We start from the raw sequence: 24,854 nt of genomic DNA on the forward strand, positions 1-24,854 counted from the left end.
AGAGATGGCCATTGTTTTTGCTTGTTTGTTTTTGGTGTCTTTTTGTCATTTGTGATAAAAAGAACACAGCCTAGATGAGATTTTCCTTTTGTCTTGTTCTAGGTTGTAAGAGTTTTTGGCTTCGTGACCAATGAGAACATTCTTTGGTCTTTGTCAGCTGGAAAATGAATGTGTCCACATGTATCTGGCATACAACCCAAGAGGCTATGGATCCCAGAAGCATTATTCTCTTTGTCCAACTATGCCAGCTCTTAGGAGAGTTTGTCATAAAGGATCCTGGTCCATAAGTGGCCATTGTAGTCTCAACCTTCATTGTCTCGTTAGAGCTAGAAAAGTCCCATTCCAGTATCATCATCTTGGTGTCACAGATTTAGAGAGTCTATGACTGGAGGCATCCCACATTCTCATTCTTATCACCTATGACAATAACACAAGTCTTTGCTTTCCAAGGCTAACTTTGAAAGTAAACTCTCTGGATCTCTTAAGAGCTTCATCTTTGCATCTTCCTTTGGGATGCCTCTTGAAATCATTGTTAAACCATAAAAAGCCCTTATTGGTTTGAGCTGCTAAGGAGATTAATATAAGATCCTACTTGTCAATGGTCAAATGATGGATACTCTGAACTAAAAAACAAGCAAAAAACACACCAAAAAATCTTCTATATTTGAAAAAAAAAATTAGAGAGTTATTTTTCTACCAAATTGTCTTATTGGTTTCTATGGAAAAAACAAATTGAAAGGAAGACAAAAGAAGTATAATGGTTTGTATTATGGACTCCCTTCACAAGATGAAAATATGAAATTGATTTGTTTTTGTTTTTGTTTTTGTTTTTGTTTTTTAACCTGCACTTTCATGATACTACCAAATTTAGAGAACAGAAAAATCAGAGGACATTCACAACTCCACTCACAGCAACCCTGCCTGGTGACTGAGATTCTTCCTTCCTGTGACTATACTATAGTTCTCAGACAAGCTGAAGGAATGTCACTCTATTTCAAGGACATGTCAGTGGGCTGTAAGTAGAAAGGAAATTTAATTTTTCTTTTGCCTTTTTTTCCCACATCACTCTGACTAGAAAGCAAAGTTTAAGTTTTACCAAAACAATTTTCTGTACTTTGTCTTTATCAGATCTTTGCTTAAGAAAACTGAATCTTCTTAGTATTAAAAACAGCTAAGCTTTGCTCACAACTATGTATCCTTCTGTATTTACCTTTAAAAATGTTTGTCACTTTGGTTAAATATTGTTTCATAATGATCCATGATCCTATTTAGTCATGCGCCCAAACTTTTTTATATTTTTGACAAATTTCCCCAAATCAAATTCTAAATGAAGTCCTCTCGACCTTTGAGATATTTCAGAAGGTCCTTGGAATATGTTAAAGAATCATTCTCCTTGGAAAAGAGATCTTAAGCTAGTTAGTCTTATTTATACTATGTTAAGTTATATAGGAAGCATTGCCAAATTAATGATGCTAAACCTTCTTAGCTTCAATCTGAATGGATGTATGTTGTTAATATTAGTGTTCCTGAAGTTCTATAAAATGTCTAGAAATTTGGTATGTTCTGGTATAAAGTTTTCATTTGTAATTATAGTTATTATCTTGAAAAGCATATCATGGGAATAACCACATTTCTTTGTCAATTATGTTGCCATGAACTCTCATCAGAACTTAACCCATAGCTATTTTTAAGTGTTTCTGTCATTTACAGATAATTATTGTTTTATTCTAATGCTTTTACAAAAGTGCTTAATTCTTAAGAATTAAGAATCCTTAATCCTTTTGAAGAAAAGGACTCTGACAGGGGTGCCTGGATGGCTCAGTTGGTTAAGCATCTGCCTTTGGCTCAGGTCATGATCCTGGAGTCCTGGGATGGAGCCCCATGTCTGAGGGGAACCTGCTTCTCTTTCTGCCCCTCCCCCTGCTAGTGCTCTAACAAAAAAATAGAATCTTAAGAAAAAAAAAAAAGACTAGAAAAGAGAAGGACTCTAACAGGTACTCTAGAATATAGATTTCTGATCATTTCAAGACCATAAAACTGAACTGGGCAGAACCAACAGAAAACCAAGTAGAACGAGAATAACTTGGAGCTGAATAAACTCATGAAACTTAAAATACTTATGACTTGGTTTGAAACACTGTGATTCTTTAATGTTTTGCTTTTTCTAGATTTAAGGAAACTTTTATCTTTTCCATTAAGCTAAGTATGAATTATAGCAATTTGATAAAGTATGCTTTTGTGAACAAAGATGAAACAATTACTTTTTCTCCCTATCTGATCCCTCTAGAATTTGAAACTCTTAGTGATTATTCTTATTTTCATGGCAATGTATTTATAGGCATAAGTTTAAACAGAATCTGTTCTAAGAATGTGCTTCTACAACTGGACACATCGGTTATATTACTAAAGCTCTGACTGGAATGTCATATTTGAGAATATGCATAGAATTAAACATAACCAGACAGCTTCAAGCAACTAAGTTTCAGTTTATGGAGCCAATAAAACTCCTTGGAAAAACAGGTTGGTACCTTGCTTACAGGGATCCCAGCAGTCTTAACCAAAAACTTTAGGTTATCTTTGGGACCTCAAGAAGTGAGAAATTAACCAAATTAACCGAAGTCTCTGAGCACTGCATGCAAAGTCTGATGGTAAGTCTTTGGTTTGGCTTCATAACCTCAAGGCAGGCTTTTTAAAAGTTCAATCTAAAATTCCCTACAGAGCACTGTTGGACATCCTCCTCAGTGCTCCTCCTGCCCCCATCTCTCTGCTTCTCAAGTTCTTTTCTTCATCCTCTTACCCTCACGTTCCTAGTCGATTTGTCACGCCGGCCGCAACAAGACATAAAAAGCAAGTTAAAGCGAATCCTAAAATCTGGTTGTCCCGAAAGAGGTTTTGCTTTTTCAAAGCTTCAACTCATTACCAACATTGGCAAATCTAGGCTAGCTGACACTCTTTCTACCTCTCTACTCCAGAAGACAAAACACAAAGGTCAATGTTGGGCTTCTAAGTTTATTAGTTTTCCTTCTACACCAGTTTTAATACACCCAAAAAAAAAAAAAATAAAATAAAATAAAATAAAATTCCCTACAAAAGTTCCAGCAAAGCAGACCTAAAAAGAACTAATATATTCAATCACTATTCTTCCCATACCTATGTAAATAATCAAGTCAAGTTTAGTAAGACTAAACTGATTTTGCAAACAAACTAGTCCTACTGTGATTATCTTTGGCAAAAATGAGGGTGATTATAGAGAAAATTATGTTTCAGTAGTACCTTTGTGGATATTAGAAGCTGGCCTAGTTTACTGTCTTAGGAATTTTGTTTTCTAACTATAAACTGGACTGGATCCTGAATTCTAACAGTTTCCTCAAATATCTCACTATAACTCTTCAAACTATTTTCCAGTTTCCCCCCACCATTCTAACTTGAAATGACTGAGAAGAAAAACTGCCCTTCTCCCAAAGCTCTGCAAACTGAATGTAAAAAACTTGACATAAACTTAAGAGAAATCACCACAACAGCTCATATAGACAACCTCTGTCCCTGCTGATATGTCAGCCACTCAAAGTTCACCAACACCTGACAACATCATAGACACTCAAACTTTGAAAGATGATTTGAACCCAACATATAGTAATCTCCATTGGCTGCCCTGGTCTCACACACTGGGTTATAGTGTGTGCTACCTGTTAAACCTGTATATCTTTTTTTATAGAAACGCATCTTATTAAATACCTGACTGCTAGCACAATACAGGACTCACTTTGGGAGCCCATCTACAAGACCACCTCCTAAAATGAGACAGAGCAGTTTAATTGAACGGACCTATTCTCAGGATTCAGACATGGGTTCAGTAGAATCACGGAACAATCTATCAACTCGGGTTCTGGACTGTAAAACTTCTTGGGGAAGTTTCAAGGTGAAATTGAAGGGAAGTACAATATGCTTTGGTATAACTTGAACTGGTAATTCTTAAGAGGCTGCAGACACAAGGATAGCTCTCAAGTAGAAGAAGTTACCCTTTTGTAGAGGTCATTTATACTTATAAGGGAAATCCCCATTTGAGAAGGTGTCTCTCTTTCTGTGCTAGGAAAAGTAGATGACCAAAATCTCTAGAAACTCTAATCAAGAGAGAAGGCATAGACTTAAATTGCATAATAACTTCACTCTTGTTCACTGTGTTCTTCTTGATAACCTTCCACAGCTGGCCTCTCCAACCCCCAACATCTTTCTTTCGTCTCTACCTGGAGATGGTATTTAAGGTGATGACTTGGGCCATTTCAGAAGTCAGCTTAGTTTTCCTAGGTATCTCCTGCATATATAGGAGATATATATATTACTGAACTTCTGTTTTTCTCCTGTTAATCTCTCTTTTATCACAGAAGTCTCAGTCAGGAAATTAGAAGGATGGAGGAAAAATTACTCCCTCCCCCCAGCTCTAGCTTCCCCCAACCCCAACATACACACTAGGTATTCTCAAGTCCCAAAGCATGAGTCAAGTGCTTGAGAAGCTTTTTGATGGAACAAGACCACTATGATGGCTAATGATCTTTACAGATATTATCCTTTTGTGCTGCTAAATCAAGGACAAGTAGGAGGGTTGTCAGAGAATAGCAAATCACACAAGAAAACTAAAGGAAAAAATAAATTAAATCTGATAGCCTAATGACACAAAGGCTCAACTATATGAAAAAACAGAGTAGCCATCAGGTGGTATAGTGAAAAAAACACCCAAAACCCAACACCGTCATACCTATGGAATGGCAAAATCTGTCATTACTGTTTCAGTTTAGAATATATAATTTCACAATTTCTGCATATTGAAAAAGTAATATTTCTATATAATCAAAGTGATTTTTACTTTTAAAAGAAAATACCTTAATATTAATTTATCCTAATAAAGGTAGGTAACAAATAGTTGTATAAATATGATTTGATATTAAAATGCAAATAACCATTTTAAACACTGTATTAGTGTATAGCAGGATTTCTGTAAATTATTATATACACGCAAAGTTAATACATTTGCATCTAATCTTAACTTCTATAATAAGTACAAATAGTCAATAAAAGTAGATTCTGTTTTGCACCTGTATCATGCGTTTGTGTCTGTGTTCAGAGACTGTGTGTTTTGATGGATTTCTGTATATGTGTGCATGTGTGCATAGTTTCAATACATTTGCATATATTTAAATAGTAAATAGTAAATTTGCTTATCCAGATTTTTCTTGAATGTAGACCACATTAAAGGAAAGCACTGCTTTCCTTAGACATGAATTAATATAAATCAACAAAGATATATGTTGACCAAGTACCTGAGCAAAGTTTTAGAACTTAAATTAATATAAATTATATTATCAAATGATCTATCACAACCCCTAACTTAGGAAATAAAGTTGGGGCCGAACCTGTTAAACCCTTAGGGCCTGCCTGGGCCTGCTTAGCCAGAGTGACTCCATGTTGCCTAGGTAGCCATTTTGTTGCCTAGGTAGCCATTTTGTTGTTGCCAAGTTGCCTAGGTAGCATCATCTTTTATCTTTAGCTGGAGGTTTTATTTAAGATGGTGATGTGGACCATTTCAGGAGTTGTTCAGTTTTCCTGGGTATTTCCCATTTGTACAGGAGGTATACATGTCACTAAGCTTGTTTTTCTCCTGTTTATTTGTTTTTACAGATAGATCTCATCCAAGAACCTAGAAGAGTAGAGGGAAAGTTATTTTTCCTCCCCACATAAGATATATAAAATTTGTATTTCTGTGTGTTCTTTTTTTGTTTCATTTTGATGAATATTTTTACAATTACAAGCACTTTTTTTTTTTAAATACCTATCCTTGCTATTTTTCCCAAAGGATTTCAACTATGAATCCTCTTAACAAAAGCATTATTATCAGTTAAGTCATACTGATTCTATGCAGTCAGAGCTGAAATAAAGATCTGGAGGCATTCCAGGAATGATCTACCTCCCATATAAAAATTCAGGAATTTAGAAGGAATCATTTAATGTAATATTATAAAGAAAACTGCATGTTGGAACTCATGTTTTAGAATTACTGGTTATCTTTGCTGATTTTCATGTAATGCTTTGTTCTAAAAGGCACAGAGGGGCCAATTTGAAACATTTGTTAGATGTAACAAAATGATACAGAATAATGTAGAATAAAAATATGCACTTCTGTATTTGTTAATAAAACAATGTATACTGATTTGTTAAAGGTCTTTAGGATTATAAAAATAACATGAGAGTCCTTTAGCTAATCTATTCATTTATTTTCTCACCAAGTAACTATTGAGTGCTTTTTACATTTGTTGGCTTTAGTGGCACACCTCTGATAAATGGAATGTGCTGATATACAATGAAATCTAATTAGACATTTAAAGTATTTAAATTCAACTCTGCCTGAGCTGGGAGAAGAGTGGTACAGGGAGAGGAGAAGGTAGACAGAGCCTATGCAAAAAAAAGAGAGAGGAAAAGTGAATACAATTTACATGGTGCTGCTGATAGGACCTAGCTTTCTTCTCAGTGCTTCTGCTAAGTGGGTATGACAGGAGGAGCCTGAGTAGGCTGTTTCCACAGGTGGTCTGTGTTCCCCTAGTGTGAATCTCTTGATGTCTAGGGTATAATGGTACAGAATGCATTTTTTCATAGTACATGGCCTACAACTGAAGCCAACTACTCTCACCCAGCACTGCTGCAAAGATAGAGCAATTTTTTATTATTGACTGAGAGTCTTTGAGGGGTATTGAAGGAGCACATCATAGAAATATTTCTGACTAAATGCGATTTTCACCTTGCCACCTTCAAGCCTCAAATCTCACTTTCAGACCAGCCTAGATCACCCTGTTTAAATTTTTTTTATCATACCCTTGACCCTCACCCCTACATTCACTATTACTTCGCTATGCAATTTTTCCTTTTCATATTGCACTTAAAACTTTCTGACATATTATACACTTTCCCTATATTTATTATTTATTATAAGTATGCTGTCAAAAAATGTAGGCTCCACGAGGAAATAGCTGTGGTTTGATTAAAGGATGTATCCTAAGTACCTAGGACAGAGCCTGGCTTCCATGGGGCACTTAGTATTTGTTGAATAAATGCATGTATGGATTTTCAAAAGTGATGCCCTTAAAACCTCCCCACAGGATAAGCTGTGATTCTTCCACTAAGTATTAATAAGCACTTGTGGCAGCTGATCATATATCTTGTGTTTTTAATCAGTGTTTTTGTCTGAAACTTATCCTTAATGTAATATGAAAAACTGTGGTTCAAAAGAAAACTTGGAATATATCAGTTTCTAAACTTGATTTTTTAAAACTTATAAAAACAAACAGAAATACTTGGTATAAGTGAATATTAACAAATGAAGTATATGGGGAGAAGGCACTCATCTGCTACATGCTGGGGCACACTGACATGATCAGAAGTACTGAGCTTATGAAAAATAACAGCAACGAATGGATCAAAAATAGACAGCTTTAACAAACTATGGATTATTAGTTACTGAACTAGAAAGCCTAATAGATAATTATTCAATTCTTACAATTAGCCTTAATCCACAGGTTGACATAGTATAGTTGCATAGCACAATATGCTCTCTTGCTCTATCTAATAGCTAATAAAACAATTATGGTAAAAACTAATCATTCTTGGGGCACCTGGGTGGCTCAGTCAGTTAAGCATCTGCCTTTGGTTCAGGTCATAAATCCACGGTCCTGGGATCGAGCACCAAGTCGGGCTCCCTGCTCATTGGTGAGCCTGCTTCTCCCTCACCTCTCCACTTGTGCTCTCTCTCTCTCAAATAAATACAATCTTTAAAACCAAACCAAACCAAAACTAATCATTCTTACTGCTTCCATGATGAACTATTCTCATATTTGTTAGAATTCCTGTACACTATTAACTGTATTAGGAGAGCCTCCAAAATTAAATCTAAGTAGTATAGATTGAGAATATTGAGATAACTGCATTGAGTTTTTCCTTCAAAATATGTATCCATAATGCAACTAGTATTATTTTCCTAGCATATAAGTAGAAAACTTCATTTATAAAGCAAATTCCATCATTTGGAAACTATGTTAAAATCTGTGAAAAGTATATAGTGGTATGATCATACTTTTCTAAAGTGAATTACGCTTCACTCACACATGACTCCAACAAAATGTATGTGTGATGCCACAACCCAGTTTTAAGTAGCCAAGTAAAACCATTAATGATATTAAGACTAATGTGCTTAATAATATTTGATAAAATAATAACATCAAAACTCTTAAAGAAATATGAACAAAAACTGCAAGTTCAATACTAATAAACACTTATTAAACCTAAGTATAAAATATATGCTGATTAGAGGAAGACTCCTCTAGAGACTCTGATTGTTCTGAGTCAAGTTCAGGCACTAACTGAAAATTGGCACTTAACGTAGATCAACTACATTTAAAAAGATAACTTTCTGTAGAACATCAAAAAGAAGTTAAACAAAACAAAACGAAACAAACCTCTCCATACAGATGCCCAGTTTAAAAAAAGTACCTGAATTTTTACCCTGTTAGAATATAAATCTTCACTATATTTTGTTTTTTCATTCCCAACTATTTAAGCAAAAAATGGGAGTTCAAGCTCCTGCAAATATTTGAACTATTACATTTAAAAAATAATCACAGATAACTTATATTCTGTCCTGAAGCATTTATTTATATAATTAATGTAATCAGAAAATATTTACCTCTTAGTGTAATCTTGCAATTGGCAACATTGTTACTTGACTATATCTATTCATCTTTTATCCTGTTTTAATAACACAAGTGACACCTAAGAAATTATTTTTGATCTTTCAATAAACTAAGCCAGTGTAGATAGAGGAAGGTGAAAGCAGTTGAATTGCCATTGATTACAGAAGATACATTCATCATTTATTTAACAATGTCCCTCATCATCACAGGAACCATTTTATTTACAGTCCTTTGCTGAGACACTCTGAATTTATTTTTAAATTATTTTTGTCCTATGCATTAGAAATCAAAGCATGCTATACACTAACATTAGTTTCAAGTCTCCTGATATGTCTATTACAAGAAAGAAGTAGTTTCTTATGTGGATCTTTGAATTTATTCACTGTAGTGGATTTTCAGAAATTTCTTTTAATATTTTTCATTATAATTCACGTCTTTCAATATTTCCTATTTTAAGGAAATTTAAAAATATTTCCTATTTTAAGCAAAATGTATAGTAACAACTATCTTCCCAAGAAAATTATATTAACAGATACTGGTAGTCTCTTCTATTCTGACATTTGTATCATTGAAACATGATCCATATTGATCTCTAAGGAACAATTTGTGGCTAATATTGACAGCTTTAGAGAGCAAGCAAGAGAGTATAAGTATCCTTCATAATGTACAAGATTTCTACAAGATTTTTTCATATTTTCCCTGACAAATACTATTGCAAATTGTTAAGTTAGCTATTGTACATATGTGAATATATATGAAAAAACAAAATAATGTCAGACTATCTCCTGTGAAAAATGTGAGCAAATATTTTAAGTCAAAGGATAATCAATTATTCTTAGTGCATATGAGAAAGTGAAAAATTTATAGATACCGAAAAGTATAGAAACTATATCCCAGTCATAGAAAATAAAAATATTGTTGATGAGTCATATATTCCCAACAGTCACACAATCTATCACATTTAAAATGCTTCACCTATTTATAATTTGTTTTTCTTTAAATATTTCCTTCCCCAATGTTTTCCATACAAAATGCCCCAAAGTCTATGGTAACAGTTACATCCAGTTAGTGCTATGAGGTTCTATACGCATATCTTTGGTAATTCCATTCTGATTCTGATAATTATGTCTTAGAATCTATCAACAGGAAATGTAAAATATGAAACCTTTAGAACAGATTATTATTGTATGTTAATGACTATCTAAGTCCCACCAAACACCTATGCAAAGGGATCCTGAAAGGATTCACGATCAACCAAATAAATAAATAAAAAAGAAAGGACTCACTATCAAGAAATTATTCTTAAAAAAAAAAAAAAAGAAATTATTCTTAGCCTTAATGCAACCCATTAAAATACATTAAATTCTCACTGTCAGATATGAAAAGAAGCTAGGAACAACGAAGATTTAATCAGGATTATTTATGTTCATGGATCTATTTTATAAATTTTTATTTAAATGTTTAGAGAACGATGTAATATTAATAAAAGAAACCTCACAGAAACAAGAACATAATGGGGTATCAAGAGGCAAATACACAAGACACAGTTTAGTTATTTCCCCACAGGTACCACTCATCTCTTAGCAACTATTTCTCACTTGCAGTCACTAATAATGCTATAGATCTCACATTCTATCTTTATATTCAGTCCTTTAGAAATTTGGAACTGGGTCTCCCAACCATCATTTACTTATTGAGTGAAGTGGAATATTTGAGTCCCAGTACATATGTATTTTCCTCTTTCCTTGTTGAAGAATACATTACTTTTAATAATTAAGACTTCCACAAACACCATGTAGTAGTGAACAAGTGACTTCACTTTTCTGGAATTCAGTTAACTTATAATTTTGTTATGCTGGAATATGATTTAATGGAAACTATTAATTTATTAGTCTTATTGGACAACTGGCTTGCAGATATAAAAAGATATAGGTTGTTATTTGTAAAATACAGACGGAGTCTATAACCTAGGTACTGATATACAAATAATATGTAACAAAAAACTTTAAACAGGGAAAAAACCTCCTTCAAAAGAGATAAATATTAAAATACTTGTGGTAAATCCCCTTTGAACTTAGAAATCATTTCTATTTTAAAATATGAAACATTAATACCATTTAAATCATATATATAACACTGGTATTCAAGCAAGAACTACTGTAGTCACAATATTCATGTCTAGAATATTTAGGTGTCTATAATAAACATAAAATGAATGTAGCAGAAAAATTCAAAAGAAAAGCAAGCTTTTAATGTTGTTTTTTAAATTAAAAAAATATATAAATAGCTGAAAACAATTTGTGCTAGAATTCAAAACTTTAGTTTACTTCCTAATAGAGACAAGTAGTTTTATGTCAAATACAGCAACATAATTTGCAAGGAAACACAAAAGTAACATTTATACCTATGTTATTTAATTTAATGAGGACCTGCAGATAAACTTACATTTTATTATTATACACCTTCATAAAACAACTTAAAAACATCTCTTCTAATCTTACTTGTTAATAAAGTGTTAAAATAATATTAATGTCTTTAAATAGAAGAGGGAGTTCTGACAAACATTAGATGTAGGATGAAGAAGGTAATTCCTTTGTATTTTCATCAAAAGGAAGCTTAAAGTCATCAACTTAGGCAAAGTGAAAATCTCATAGCTTCATTTAAAAAAGATAGGAATTTAAATCAGTTATCCAAAATCATCCAGTGTTACTAGAAGCAATCTTGTATCAACACGTTTTACAATCCTATTTTGACAATTCAACAAGTATTTCACACTAAGAAAAAAAAAAAAGTTAACTTTCAATTACTTTATGCAGCTTGTACTGAGGCCCAAAAGCTAAAATAGTATTGTAAATTTCTCTGCACAGTTGCATTTCCTTTTATGTATCAGAATGTAAAAATGATGTGCTGGCCCTTGGTGATTGTGAACATAACTTGATTAAACTGTTAATAAATAAATTAGTACTTTCTTAAAAATAAATTGTTCTAGTATTCTAATATGTATCTTCCACATGTCTGCAAATTTACTAATGCAAAAGACTATATGAGGAATGTTAGCTTAAAAAAAAATGTAATAAGACATTGGTATGCTAGTCGATGCCTGTAATTATCTTTTTCAGTTCCCGAAGGTATTTGGGGATTATTTAAGAGCAAAAGATGAATGGCGAGCCACTAAATCCTATTAAATCAATGCATGGACACAGCAGCAACAGAGGTAAATAAGCTGTGGAGGTCTGAATACCAATAAAGAAGATAAAAATGGTTTTATATAGCTACTTACATCATAGCCTAGAAGTTCAGTCTGTGTGGATTTATCTACTCTTGAAGCAAAAGCCTTCTGTAAATGCTGGACTTTTTCCTGCAGAATGGGAAAAAGAAAAAAAAAAAAAAGAAAAGAAACAACAGGTTGTTGGTAAGTCATGTGCTTCTACAATAATGTCCCTGCTTATTAAAATTTGATTACTGGACAATTCATGATTATCTGAGTGTATACTTTGCTCTGTTGGTACTTTGCATATCAGCTTAAATATTCATAACTTTAATTTTCTAGTCATAAGGATTCCACCTTTGGCATCTGTTAGTACAGAAACCAGTGAGATCCAACCACAGTTGAATATTAGAGAGCCAGGATTGCTTAAATCCAAGACAAAATCCTTATACTGCGTTTCTTGTTGGATTTTTTTTTTTTTTTGTCTCTTTATTTCGTAAAATGAACTGATAGGATTTCATGGATCTAGTCTCAGAACATTTCCCTTTAAAATCCAGAACACAGGGCGCCTGGGTGGCTCAGTGGGTTAAGCCGCTGCCTTCGGCTCAGGTCATGATCTCAGGGTCCTGGGATCGAGTCCCGCATCAGGCTCTCTGCTCAGCAGGGAGCCTGCTTCCCTCTCTCTCTCTCTTTCTCTCTGCCTGCCTCTCTGTCTACTTGTGATCTCTCTCTGTCAAATAAATAAATAAAATCTTTAAAAAAAAATAAATAAAAATTAAAAAAAAATAAAATCCAGAACACAATACTACTCAGTAGATTCCATTTAGTTTCTTTTTAATTTCATTTTTTTCCTTCTTAATCCTCTCTTGAAATCTCCACATTTAGGAATCTATATGAGATCTGACACTAATCAAATTCTGTCATAACTAGGTAAGGGAAGTAATACCTGAAGGAAGTTAGGGATTTCAAATCTCAAATGCAAATGCATTTATTCTGGTCTACTAATTTCACTGAGCTTCTGGTTGGAGACTTCTATTTCATTCCTAGATGTCACTTAAAAGAGGATCTTGAACTTAGTTATCATGCAGTATGATTACTGTGTGCCTGGCATATCTCAAAATACTGTACTTACATGATTGTACCTCATCTTGGTATTTTTACTACTATTATCACCATTTTTAAGAAGAATAATTTAATTTAGAAATCTTGACAAATTTTCAAGTAAGTTCATGTGATTCTACTAGATTCTGCTTTTACCTTAACTTGCTTTCTGAGGGTTGCTGGAGGGAAGGGGGTCAGGGGGTGGGTAACTGGGTACTGGATATTAAGGAGGGCATGTGATGTAATGAGTGCTGGGTAATATATAACACTGATGAATCACAGGCTTGTACCTCTGAAACCAATAATATATGTTAATTAACTGATTTAAATAAATGTTAAAAAAACAATCATTACAGGAAATTCTACACATCAATACATAAAGACCACGAATATAACTTTTTAAAAAACGCTAATTTCTTTTAAGTTTGAATGCTCAATAAAATAGTTGCATAATATGTTAATGATAAAAGCTGATTTAATTCATCTTTTTTCCAAAAATGAATGGTGGTCACCAAAATCCTCACTAAGAAGAACACTTTCCTACCTTCCCTTCCTCTACCTTCCCTCCTGCTTCCTTCCCCTGCCCATCCCTCTCTCTTGCCCTTAATTCTGCCTGAGATTTGCAAGTAATCAGAGCTGTTTAACAACTATATACATAATTTAGGCAAACATATTTACAGGGTTTATTGAAATACAGAAAAAAAAAACTGTTATGGACTATTAATGTCTCATACCTTCTAACTTCCCTATCACAAAACTTCTAGTGCTGCTATTCAGACCAAAATGAAATGGAGATTAGGTAATTCAGAAAGATGTCATGCAAGTGAAGTAAGATCTTAACTGTTGGAAAAGGATAAGTGAAAATGTGGCCACATTTTGCAAACTCAGTTTAAAATGAAAAGTAACAAGTTGTGTTTATTTAGACTTGTACTGGGCTGGGGAGTAAGAGCAGGGAGAAGTAGTAATAAGCAAAGGAAGCAATAAAGTTTGCTATCATTGAAGGGTTGTTTAGAAAAATTTATCTGTTTTTGAAATAGGTTGGAGTAATAAGTATTGGAAAAGCAAGTTTTGTTATAAATCTCTAGATATACGAACATCTGCACATGAATTAAGAGACTGTGCACTAATGCAAAAAGCAAGGAGGAAAGACAGCAAATGCTTCCATTATGCTTTGCTCACAGTTCTATTTTCAAGGACTCCCAACCTGAGGATAGGAGTGGGAAGGACTGGTATACTCTGGTTCATTGGTCCGAGTTATAAGACTTAGATAATTCAATTTATGATAAACAAAAAAATTCAAACAACTTCAATAACCAACAGCCTAATCAAGGCAAAACAAACAAACCCTACATCAAGAATACTTTTAGAAGTTTTTTTTTTTAAAGGCATTTCTAATGGAATTCATTACTACTTCCATTTGCAGACATTCTCATAGCAACAAATATGTCATATTTTAATTATCTGTTACTTATGCACTTGTATGCTATATTCAAATGCAGAGAGTAAAATATGTTTCTAATAGACTTAGGTATATATATATTTAAGGATTAAATATTTTGTTTAGTGTAATAGTAGGAAGAAAACATATGAAAGTTTATGATAAATTTCTGTAACATACAATTAGAAGATTAAATAAAGTCTCTACAGCTGTTGGGAAGATAATTCTCCATGGGTCTTTCGCATTTCTGTAAGACTGATGTGAATTGATGATTTTTTTAAAAAGATTTTATTTGTTTATTTGAGAGAGAGAAAGAGAGTGAGCACAAGCAGAGGGAGTGGCCCGCAGAGGGAGAGGAAGAAGCAGACTCCCTGCTGAGCAGGGAGCCCCCTGTGGGGCTCCATCCCAGGACCCTGAGATAATGACCTGAGCTGAAGGCAGACACTTAACTGACTGAGCCACCCAGGCACCTAGGTACCCCTCTTTATGAATTGATAAATTTTTTTTAAAGATTTTATTTATTTATTTGACAGACGGAGATCGCAAGTAGGCAGAGAAGCAGGCAGAGAGGGAGAAGGAAGCAGGCTCCCCGCTGAGCAGAGAGCCCGATGCTGGGCTCCATCCCAGGACCCTGGGATCATGACCTGAGCCGAAGGCAGAGGCTTTAACCCACTGAGCCACCCAGGCGCCCCTGAATTGATAAATTTAACATGAGATAAAAAGAATACTATAATCAAATAGAGAATACACTGCAAAAATAGCTATTACTAGATGGTGAACTTGCTAATAATTGTTATTTATATAAAAATGAATATGTATTAGCTATATTAATATATATGTCAGAAGAACAGAAATCAAGCATTATATATTTTTAATTTCACATTGATTTAATATAATGAAAGTTTTTATTTAAATTATTGATTTCAGTATAGAGAAACAGACATTTCACTTTCACGATGCAAATATTTTTATTTCTTAGTTCAACTATAATTTTTATTAAATACATATTATAGGTATTGCTCAGGGTATAGGGGACAAAAAGGGGGGGAAAAGGTGTACCACTTCTGATGTATAAGTTTGTCAAATCACTAAGTTGTAAGCCTAAGACTAATGTAATATTGTGTATCAACTATACTAGAAAAAAAAAGTCCTATCTCAATTAAAAAAAAAGGTATAGTCTCTTTTATAAAGAAACTTCTACTGTGAAAGGCAGAGATATTAAAAACAAATTTAATATCTAAAGTAAAGGACTACAGAGATGCCCGGAGAGGTGTGTGTGTGGGGGGTTGTGTACTCTTGAGTTACAGAAGAAACATACAGGAGAGTTAAATAGCTGAAATGCAGAAGCTACTGACTGAATTATTATAAGTCACCTTGGAGTGGAAGGGATGAGGGCCCTTTCTTAGGCAAGAACATTTACAAATATTTAGAAGTCAGAGAGACCCTAACAAAGATAAACGCAACAGCTACTAGTTCAAACCTGCCTAATGGGAGACTTTGAAAGGGACAATAGGGAGGAATAAGACTACAGTGCTAAATCAAGTCTGTGCCAGAAAGGATAGAATTTACACACATGATTTGATATAATGTGTCTCTCTTTTGGTATTTTTCTATGTTAACAAACACTGTAATATCTTCTTCTAACCTCTCCCAGGGGGGATAGAGAACTGAAACAACTCAACTTCCGATAGATAAATTCTATAAATAAATCTATACCTCTGACAAAGTATTTGTTTTTACATTTTTCATTCCAAGCAATGACAGTATCAATACTTAACAAAACACACCCCATTTTTTTTTCCTCATTAAAATGAATAAAACCTACAATGCTTAAAATAAACACAAAGAAAAAAGACTAGGAGATTCTGTAAAAAACAAACAACTATATGTATACATATATATGACCAAATTATGGGATGAGAAAGAGAAATGTCATTATTTATATTTGGTGTTATTTTACATCTCTGCCAGATCTTGGTCCTGAATATGTGGAGGTTTAAATATTATATAACACTGCTATATGAAAAATAAATATATATGATAGTTTTTCTCCACAAGTTTCCAAATAATTTTATCTGACATTGGAGTAATTTAATAACATCTGTATAAGTTATCTACCATAAATAAATGCATATAAACCAAAGATAACACATATAATTTACAAACTTACCAATAATCCTTAATTATATTCACATTCTCTCTCATTCTGTAATCTTTACTACAACTATTACTAACAATAATAGATGACATTTATAGAACGTAGTTACGCGCCATGCACCATACCATGTAATATACGTGAATCTGCTCAAGAACATACAATGTCTATGTCCCTTTTTGAAGCAGGAAATTGATACTTAGTAAACTGAAATCAGTTGCTAAAGGTCACACAAACTAGTAAGTAGAACACCCAAGATGAAAACCCTCCTTGTCTCCAAACCCTGACGTCCTTCCTTTATTCTATAAGGATACTCTGACTCTGAAAAAACCTACAGTATTGCTGCTTACATGTTGCATATTACATACCAAATTATGATAATATAACTGTTCTTTATGTTCATCCCGTGTACATTCTGCAGACTCTATTAAGTCATTTTTCTTTGCTGTGAAAACAATTTGAGATTGCTTCGGAATCTTTATTTTCTGTAAAAGCTGAAATTCCACAGAATACCCATACTAGAAATATGCTATGCCAGCACTGCATTCTGAAGTATAAGTTAGGAATAAGACAATAAAGTTACTATAGGGTCATAACACAAAATTAGAAACAAAATGTGCGAAAGCAAACAAATAAAAACTAAATGTTGAAAGGCATGAAATCCTTATGATAGCAAGGATATCATCAGTCAGTTCAAGCAGAGTGATCTAAAAATAATTCTGCTTAAGCTGTTAGAATGTTTTCTGGCGTGTGTGTTTGTGTTTTGTGCACTAGGTAGTCGTAGATTCTGCCTCCACAATATATGTAGTTCATGTAAAATGATTAGTTCCTAATTTCTTAAATAATTCTTAAATTTAATTTTTAGCAATCAAGAACATAACATATTCATTAAATGCTTGAACATAAGAAATACAACAGTTACCACTGATATATTTAATATCTTGCACTTTCATGTGTGCATAGGTAAAGCACCTGTCCTTTTAGGATGCACTAAAGAGGAGGAAATGTAAAAAAAAAAAGGGGGGGAGGAGGGGCAGGGAAAGAGAGTGACAAAAGCCTAAGCAAGCTACTAACTAGCTTTGAAAATGAAACCTCAAGTGACTAGAAGAGTTAAAGTATTGGCAGTTATTTATCCTAATTTTAGAATATGTTTGTATTTAGTTACATTATTAGATATTCTTGATTAATAAGATAATTATAAATATCTTAACATCTAGCAGTTTATTAATCTATATAATTTATTTCTACTTTATATATTAATATCTTTTCATCTATTAGAGCTGTTAAAAAATGTACACATGTAAAACTAAGTACAGTAAAGGTGAAAAGAAAATATTCAATGATCTCCAGAAACAACTCCAATTTATATTAAATTATAAGTTTAATTACCTACACAGAATATTGTGAGCTCAAGATGAAAAGGAAATTAATTTTTAAAAAATGAGGGCCTACATACAGTTTTGGAATTTATAATTTTAAAAAGTACTCTTATTAATAAAATTAAGAGCTGAAATACAAAATATATGTAACAGTGATGACAGCACTACTATATGAACATATACCTTGAGGTTAAAGGAAAAAACACAAAAGCATCTGTACTATCCAAAATTCATGCATGTGCACACACACACACACACACACACACACACACAAGAATAGATTTAAATTAGAAAAAGGAGTATCTTAAAAATAAAAATAAATAAATAAAAGAACACAAAGACTGCCTAAAATAGTATAATCCTGAAATTAAATCCTAAGTCATGGATCTATGGGTTCAGTTTATGAAAAGAGAAATAGTATTGAAATGAAAAGAAAAGCTAACTTCACCCAATGTGGAGCTTGAACTCATGACCCCAAAATCAAGAGTTGCATGCAATATTGACTGAGCCTGTCAAGACCCCTGAGAGAAACTAACTTTTAAAATTGAAAAGTAAGGGGCACCTGGCTGGCTCAGTCAGAAGAACGTGTGACTCTTGATCTCAGGGTCATGAATCTGAGCCCCATGTTGGGTGTAGAGATTATTTAAATAAAAAATAAAATAAATGAAATAAAATAGAAAAGTAATGTAATTCAACACAAGAAAATTGACAGAGTGTTGAGTACAGTTTAAACCAGAAATTAGGCAGATCAAAAAGAATTTCAGGGGTGCCTGGGTGGCTCAGTGGGTTAAAGCCTCTGCCTTCGGCTCTGGTCATGATTCCAGGGTCCTGGGATGGAGCCCTGCATCAGGCTCTCTGCTGGGCGGGGAGCTTGCTTCCTCCTCTCTCTCTCTGCCTACCTCTCTGCCTACTGTGAGCTCTGTCTGTCAAATAAATAAATAAAATCTTAAAAAAAAAAAAAGAATTTCATCATCTTATAATGGACTAAATACAACAAAAGCAAAAAACTAAAGGGAAAATCATTGGGATTGCTTAGTAATGCCAAATCCAAAGATGAGCTCAGAAAAGCAAAGCCTATCTAATAGAGATCACACTGATTACTTTAACCCACCTTTAGTGAGAGCATATCACTGAAGGCATCAGTAGAATTAAAACAAGCACAATGGTGACCAAGCAAATCAAACCTCCTCACACAGAACATACTATTTCTTGGAGCTATCAAGATGGCATTAACTTGCATTAATATTATTTTCTTACTTTCTGTTATGGAAAATTGCTAACATATAACAAAAAGGGGGAATAATACAGAGTCTCTATGCACTCATTACCCAATTTCACTAACAGATATTGGAATTAAAAAAAAAATAAGAGTATTAGCTATGTACTTAAATAGCTCTATTGGTCAGTATTTCCCTTCAAATTAGGTAAGAGATGTTTGCAGTAGAGTACTGCTCTGGCTGTTCTCTCACCATGTTACTGCCTGTGAGGAGGGTATTCTGTGGGGATAAGGGAAGTGCCACCATCAAAGGCCATATTTCCCTATCCACCATATTCCAGAACCCTGGAATTCACTCCCCAGTTCAGGACATGACCAGGTCCTCCTGAGGGTCACCCAAGGTGTGGCCATGATACAGCTATTTGGTGTCACTGGGTCAATCACACATATGCTCATAAGGCCATGAGGGATAGAACCCAAGGTAGGAAGGTGCTGGGTTAAGCTGGAGTCAGGGCTGGCTTCACATTTTGCCATGGTGCTACACAGGATGCTAGGGAGTCCAAAAAATTATAATTGGAACATGAGTTTCCAAGTCTTTAGAAAAGTCTACTTGTCAAGATAGGAGGACCAAACATATTTTATTCAACAGTTTTTAAATCCTGTTTTAGAATTTTAATATTTAGACTTAACATTCTGTGAGCCCCCACATTTATGTTCTTGCCCAGAATCCCACAACTGCTAGCAGCTTTCTTGTTACTAGATTCTTTGGTTTTTTGATCACCACACCTCAGGAAAAACAAGGTCTGAAAAAGTTGCAGAAAAGGGTAAAAGGACAGGGGAGTTATTTTATGTTTATATACTTAAAAAAAATGGGCCAAAAAGATAAAGCCAAACAGAAGGAGAATATATCCAGTAACATTAAAACAAATATCTAAATAACATTTATATTCATTCAGTTTCATGATACCTAAACTAGGAAACTGTATGACATCCTCCACAAGCCACCACTTTGAGACGGAGTTGGAAGTGATTTTTTTTTTCATAAGATTACATATCATTACACAGCATATTTTATATTTATAGAGTTCATTACCCATGAGAGATTATACAAACTAGAAATATACCCAAATTTAAGAGCTTAGGTTACTTCATTTAAGAAGAAGATACATCAAAAATGTAAATTGGGCATTTATATTTTTCAAGATTGAAATCATTGGAAACACTTGGTACCCCGATAACTATATTCAATATCCCAAATACAAAGCATATGGATTTTTTTTTCCCCAATAAGAACTGAATGATGCTTTGTTTCAATTCTAACAATACTCTTATGGTTTTCATATTGTTTTTTCAAAAAGCATTTGTACTATATATAAATGCCAGTATAGTTTCAGTAATGGGGGATTAAACAAATATATATTCATTTTCTTTAATGCATATGACAGGCTACTTCACTTCTTCTACTTTAATACTCTTCTCACTAAGGTGGAGCTAATTAAGAAAGTCCTCATAAAATGGGACTTGAAGGAGAGATCTTTGAGTCAGATGCCTTTAAAGCCAGGAAAACAAATTTCCTGGGTTAAAAATAGTAGGCATTTAATGACTTATCAGGAAAGTTATGAAAGAAGTTGTGACTGAGAAAGATCAGACAGATTGTTTGGGGTTGGCCTCTCCACATTCAAGACATCTGCTAATTACATTTCTGAAATCTATTTCACAATCACTTCTTCCTTTTCTATCTATTATCACTACTCTGGATCCACTACCTAAGGACAAGCAGGGAAATGGAGCATAGATCTGTGCCCAGCATGCAAAAGTTACCACTTTTACTCCATTAGCCTCTCTGCTGGGTTGACCAGTGTCCCCCAAAATTCATGCCAACCTGTAACTTGTGAATGTGACCTTATTTGGAAATACGATCTCTGCAGATACCATCCAGTTAAAATGAGGTTATACTGGATTAGGATGAGTCATAACTGCAACATGACTGGGCACCTGGGTGGCTCAGATGGTTAAGCGTCTACGTTCAGGTCCTGGGATGGAGTCCTGCATCAGCTTCCCTGCTCAGTGAGCAGTCTTCTCCCTCTGCCTCCCCTACCCCCAACCCATAGTGCCCTCTTCTTTCTTTCTCTCTCAAATAATTAAACGAATATTTTAAAAAAATACAGTATAACTGGTGAGCCTTATAAGAAGAGGGATATCTGGAAACAGTGACACAGATCTACAGAAGGTTCCATGAAGACAGAACAGAGATTAGAGTGATGCATCTATAAGTCAAGCAACCAGGACTGCCAGCAACCACTAGGAGCTAGAAGAGGCAATGAAGGATCCTTCCCCAGAGCTTTCAGAGGGAACATGGTCCTGCTAACACCTTGACTCTAGACTTCCAGTCTCCAAACAGAAAATAAGTTTCTGTTGTTTTAAGTCAGTCAGCCTATCACACCTTGTTACAGCAACCAAAGGAAACTAACTGAGCCTCTTAACTGGTATTCCTGTCTTCACCCATACTTCCTCCACTCCAAAGCGACTTGCTAATCCAATTCAGATCACATGGTTCTCCTGCTTAAAACCTGTTAATATTCCATTCCAATATGGTAGCTACTAGTCTCATGTGGCAAATGAGCACTTGAAATATGGCTAGTCCGAACTGAGATGTGTACTAAGTATAATAGACACCAGATTTTGAAGACTTAAGTACAAAAAAAAAAAACCCATTAATATCTCAGAAATAATTTTATGTTTCTTACATCTTAAATTATCCTATTTTAGATATATTAAATTACATAAAATGTATTTGAACTATTAAATTATATAAATGACTACAATTTATTGTTTGTTTTGTATTTCTATCAAGTAGTTCTAGACTTTATAATAAAAAGTAAACCTTTATCATGATGCACAGATCCTACCCCTCATTTATTATGCTAATTTTATCTCATACCAACCTTCCCCTGTCAAAAATGACTCCTACCATCTTCAGGTAATTGCTTGAGTGGAGCAAGTGTCTTTGCACTTGAACTTTTTTTTTTTTTAAGATTTTATTTATTTATTTGATGGACAGAGATGACAAGTAGGCAGAGAGGCAGGCAGAGAGAGAGGAGGAAGCAGGCTCCCCGAGGAGCAGAGAGCCTGATGTGGGGCTCCATCCCAGGACCCTGGGATCATGACCTGAGCCGAAGGCAGAAGCTTTAACCCACTGAGCCACCCAGGAGCCCCTGCACTTGAACTTTTAACATGCTATTTCCTCCATCTGGAATGTTCTTCATATTAAGGTGTTACTACCTTAGAGATATCTTTGAAGTAGATTCCTACCTCCAGGTGATTGTCTTTTAAACTTTTTACTGAATGTCTCTCATTTCAACTGTCAGGTATTTCTTTTGACTGTTTGGCTATGTTCTGTCTGTCTTTTGCACTAGCATGTTAAGTTCCTCACAGCAAGGATTATGTCTATTAAGAGCCATATTGACTCCACACAACCCAACGTAATTTTTGGCGTGTCCTAGGTATTTGATACTTTTTTGAATAAATGAAGTAGGAGAATGAGAGATGATACATGAGGTTTGAGAGGATTCATCAGAAACCAGCTAGAGAAGCTGACATACTGCAAAAGCACTTGCTTTAGGGAATTTAATGTTGGTGACATGACAAGTCCAGTAAAATTTCTGGCATTTATATGGTATATAAATTTAAGTAGGGACAACTTGGAAGTGATATATGAACTAAGGGATTATTCTAATAATTCTAGGCTGTACAAACGAAAGGAAGCAGAGACACAAAAGTGAGAATTAAAGAATTTGTACAAATCTAACATGTGTCTGAGGATTTGATGCTAAAACACCAAGTGAGAAATATTTTCATAAATGGATCAGGATTTTTAAAAAAGATTTATTTATTTGAGGGGTGCCTGGGTGGCTCAGTGGGTTAAAGCCTCTGCCTTCAGCTCAGGTCATGTTCCCAGGGTCCTGGGATCGAGCCCCACATCGGGCTCTCTGCTCAGCAGGGAGCCTGCTTCCCTCTCACCCCCTGCCTGCCTCTCTGCCTACTTGTGATCTCTGCCTGTCAAATAAATAAGTAAAATCTTTTTTAAAAATTTATTTATTTGAGAGAGAGAGAGCGTGCATGCATGAGCGTGTACAAGTGTGGGGAAAGGCAGAAGGAAAGGGAGAGAGAGAATCTCAAGCAGACTCCCCACTAAGTGGGGAGTCCAATGCAGGGCTCAATCCCATGACCCATGAGATCATGAACTGAGTGGAAATCACAAGTTGGACATAACTGACTGAGTCACCCAGGTGCCCCAGGATATTTTTTTTTTTTTCAAGAAAATCTTATGTACTCCATCCTCATTCTTGCCTGAATTGTATATTTTGAGTGAGAAATTAGTAAGGTGATTCTTCCAGTGAAGATAATTAGGGGGAAAATAAATGTAGAAGTGTCTTCAGTAGGAAAATAGGCCCCAGAAGAATTTTTTGATATATTAAGTCCTAAACATGCCCTCATTAACAACATCCTGGTCTGTAACACACACCTTCTTTTTGTCAGGGGACCCTCCATTCCCTTCCTTGGCCCATATCTGTAGAAGGGAACTTCTAGCGGAAGTGAGTTCTCACTCACTCCTGTTCATTTATTAGCTGGTAGGTGATCTTGGAAATAAACATGTTCTCTTTCTCACTGGCATCGCCTATCCACAAGATGAAATCTCAGCTTGTCTAAACGTAAGCTTACAAATTCCTGCACTGTGATAGATGTGTGTAATTTCCCCATTTGTGCCAGCAACTCCAGTGGGTCACTTAAGTTCAGATAAGAATATACTGGAAACTTACATGGCTCTATTTCAATACAGGCTTAGATGACATTATAAGTCAATTTCTCTGAATCTTCTATTTTGCAATTAGTTCTTAATTAGGAGGACAAAGAAGGATGTTGCTTATTGCCATTTTTAAGCCTCCAACATAATGTACACACACACACACACACACACAATTTGGAAAAATGTAGTTTCAATATAGATATTGGAAAGTTCTAACAGAATCATAGTAGTGTTACCCATAGAACCTTAATTCAACCTTGAAAATTGTTACTAAAAACAAACAAAAACAAAAACAAAAGCAAGACTTGTATCGTGAAAAAGAGGAACCTGCGTTCAATATTAAGACTGACATCTTGAATGTATGGAAAAGACTGTTCTAGCTTTTTCTTGATTGATATTTTTATTCAGGAAGGTCAGGATATAATACCCTGCCCACTGTGTCATTATGGCTTAAAAAAAAATAAGGTTCTTATTTTAAAGAAAAGATTTGCTTCAGGGGAGTGTGAGCATTGTATTTTATGATATTGATTTAATTTTAATGTATATAAAATTTTTTAAACAGAGAAGTGACATGAAAGTCTTCAAGGCAGTTGTTCATTAACAACAATATGCTGATGACAGCATCCGGGAAACACAAACATAAGGGAGACAAGAATAAGATCACTGAAGACTTGCAGAATCAGCACAGCATTACAGGTCGACAATCAGCTAGAAAACAACAGAGGTTATGAATCAAACTTCACCAGACAAATTGTAGACACAGATCACACTTTACTGGCAAACTCAAGAAACTATGAACACCAGAAAATGCATTATCC

At 34.4% G+C, this 24,854-nt stretch overlaps 1 protein-coding gene across 4 annotated transcripts in view; it reads right to left on the reverse strand.

The window, feature by feature from the left end:
• The window catches only part of LOC111153705 (coiled-coil serine rich protein 1), a 1,387,597-nt gene that overhangs the window by 657,628 nt on the left and 705,115 nt on the right, over positions 1–24,854 (reverse strand). For all 4 annotated transcript variants that reach the window (XM_022512866.1, XM_022512892.1, XM_022512883.1 and 1 more), the window contains exon 9: positions 12,013–12,090. In XM_022512866.1, coding sequence (XP_022368574.1) covers positions 12,013–12,090 — 78 coding nt within the window. The remainder of the gene's footprint in view (positions 1–12,012; positions 12,091–24,854) is intronic.

This window comes from Enhydra lutris, unplaced genomic scaffold (genome assembly GCF_002288905.1).
Source record: "Enhydra lutris kenyoni isolate GAN:26980312 unplaced genomic scaffold, ASM228890v2 scaffoldscaffold3, whole genome shotgun sequence".
Lineage (NCBI taxonomy): Eukaryota > Metazoa > Chordata > Mammalia > Carnivora > Mustelidae > Enhydra > Enhydra lutris.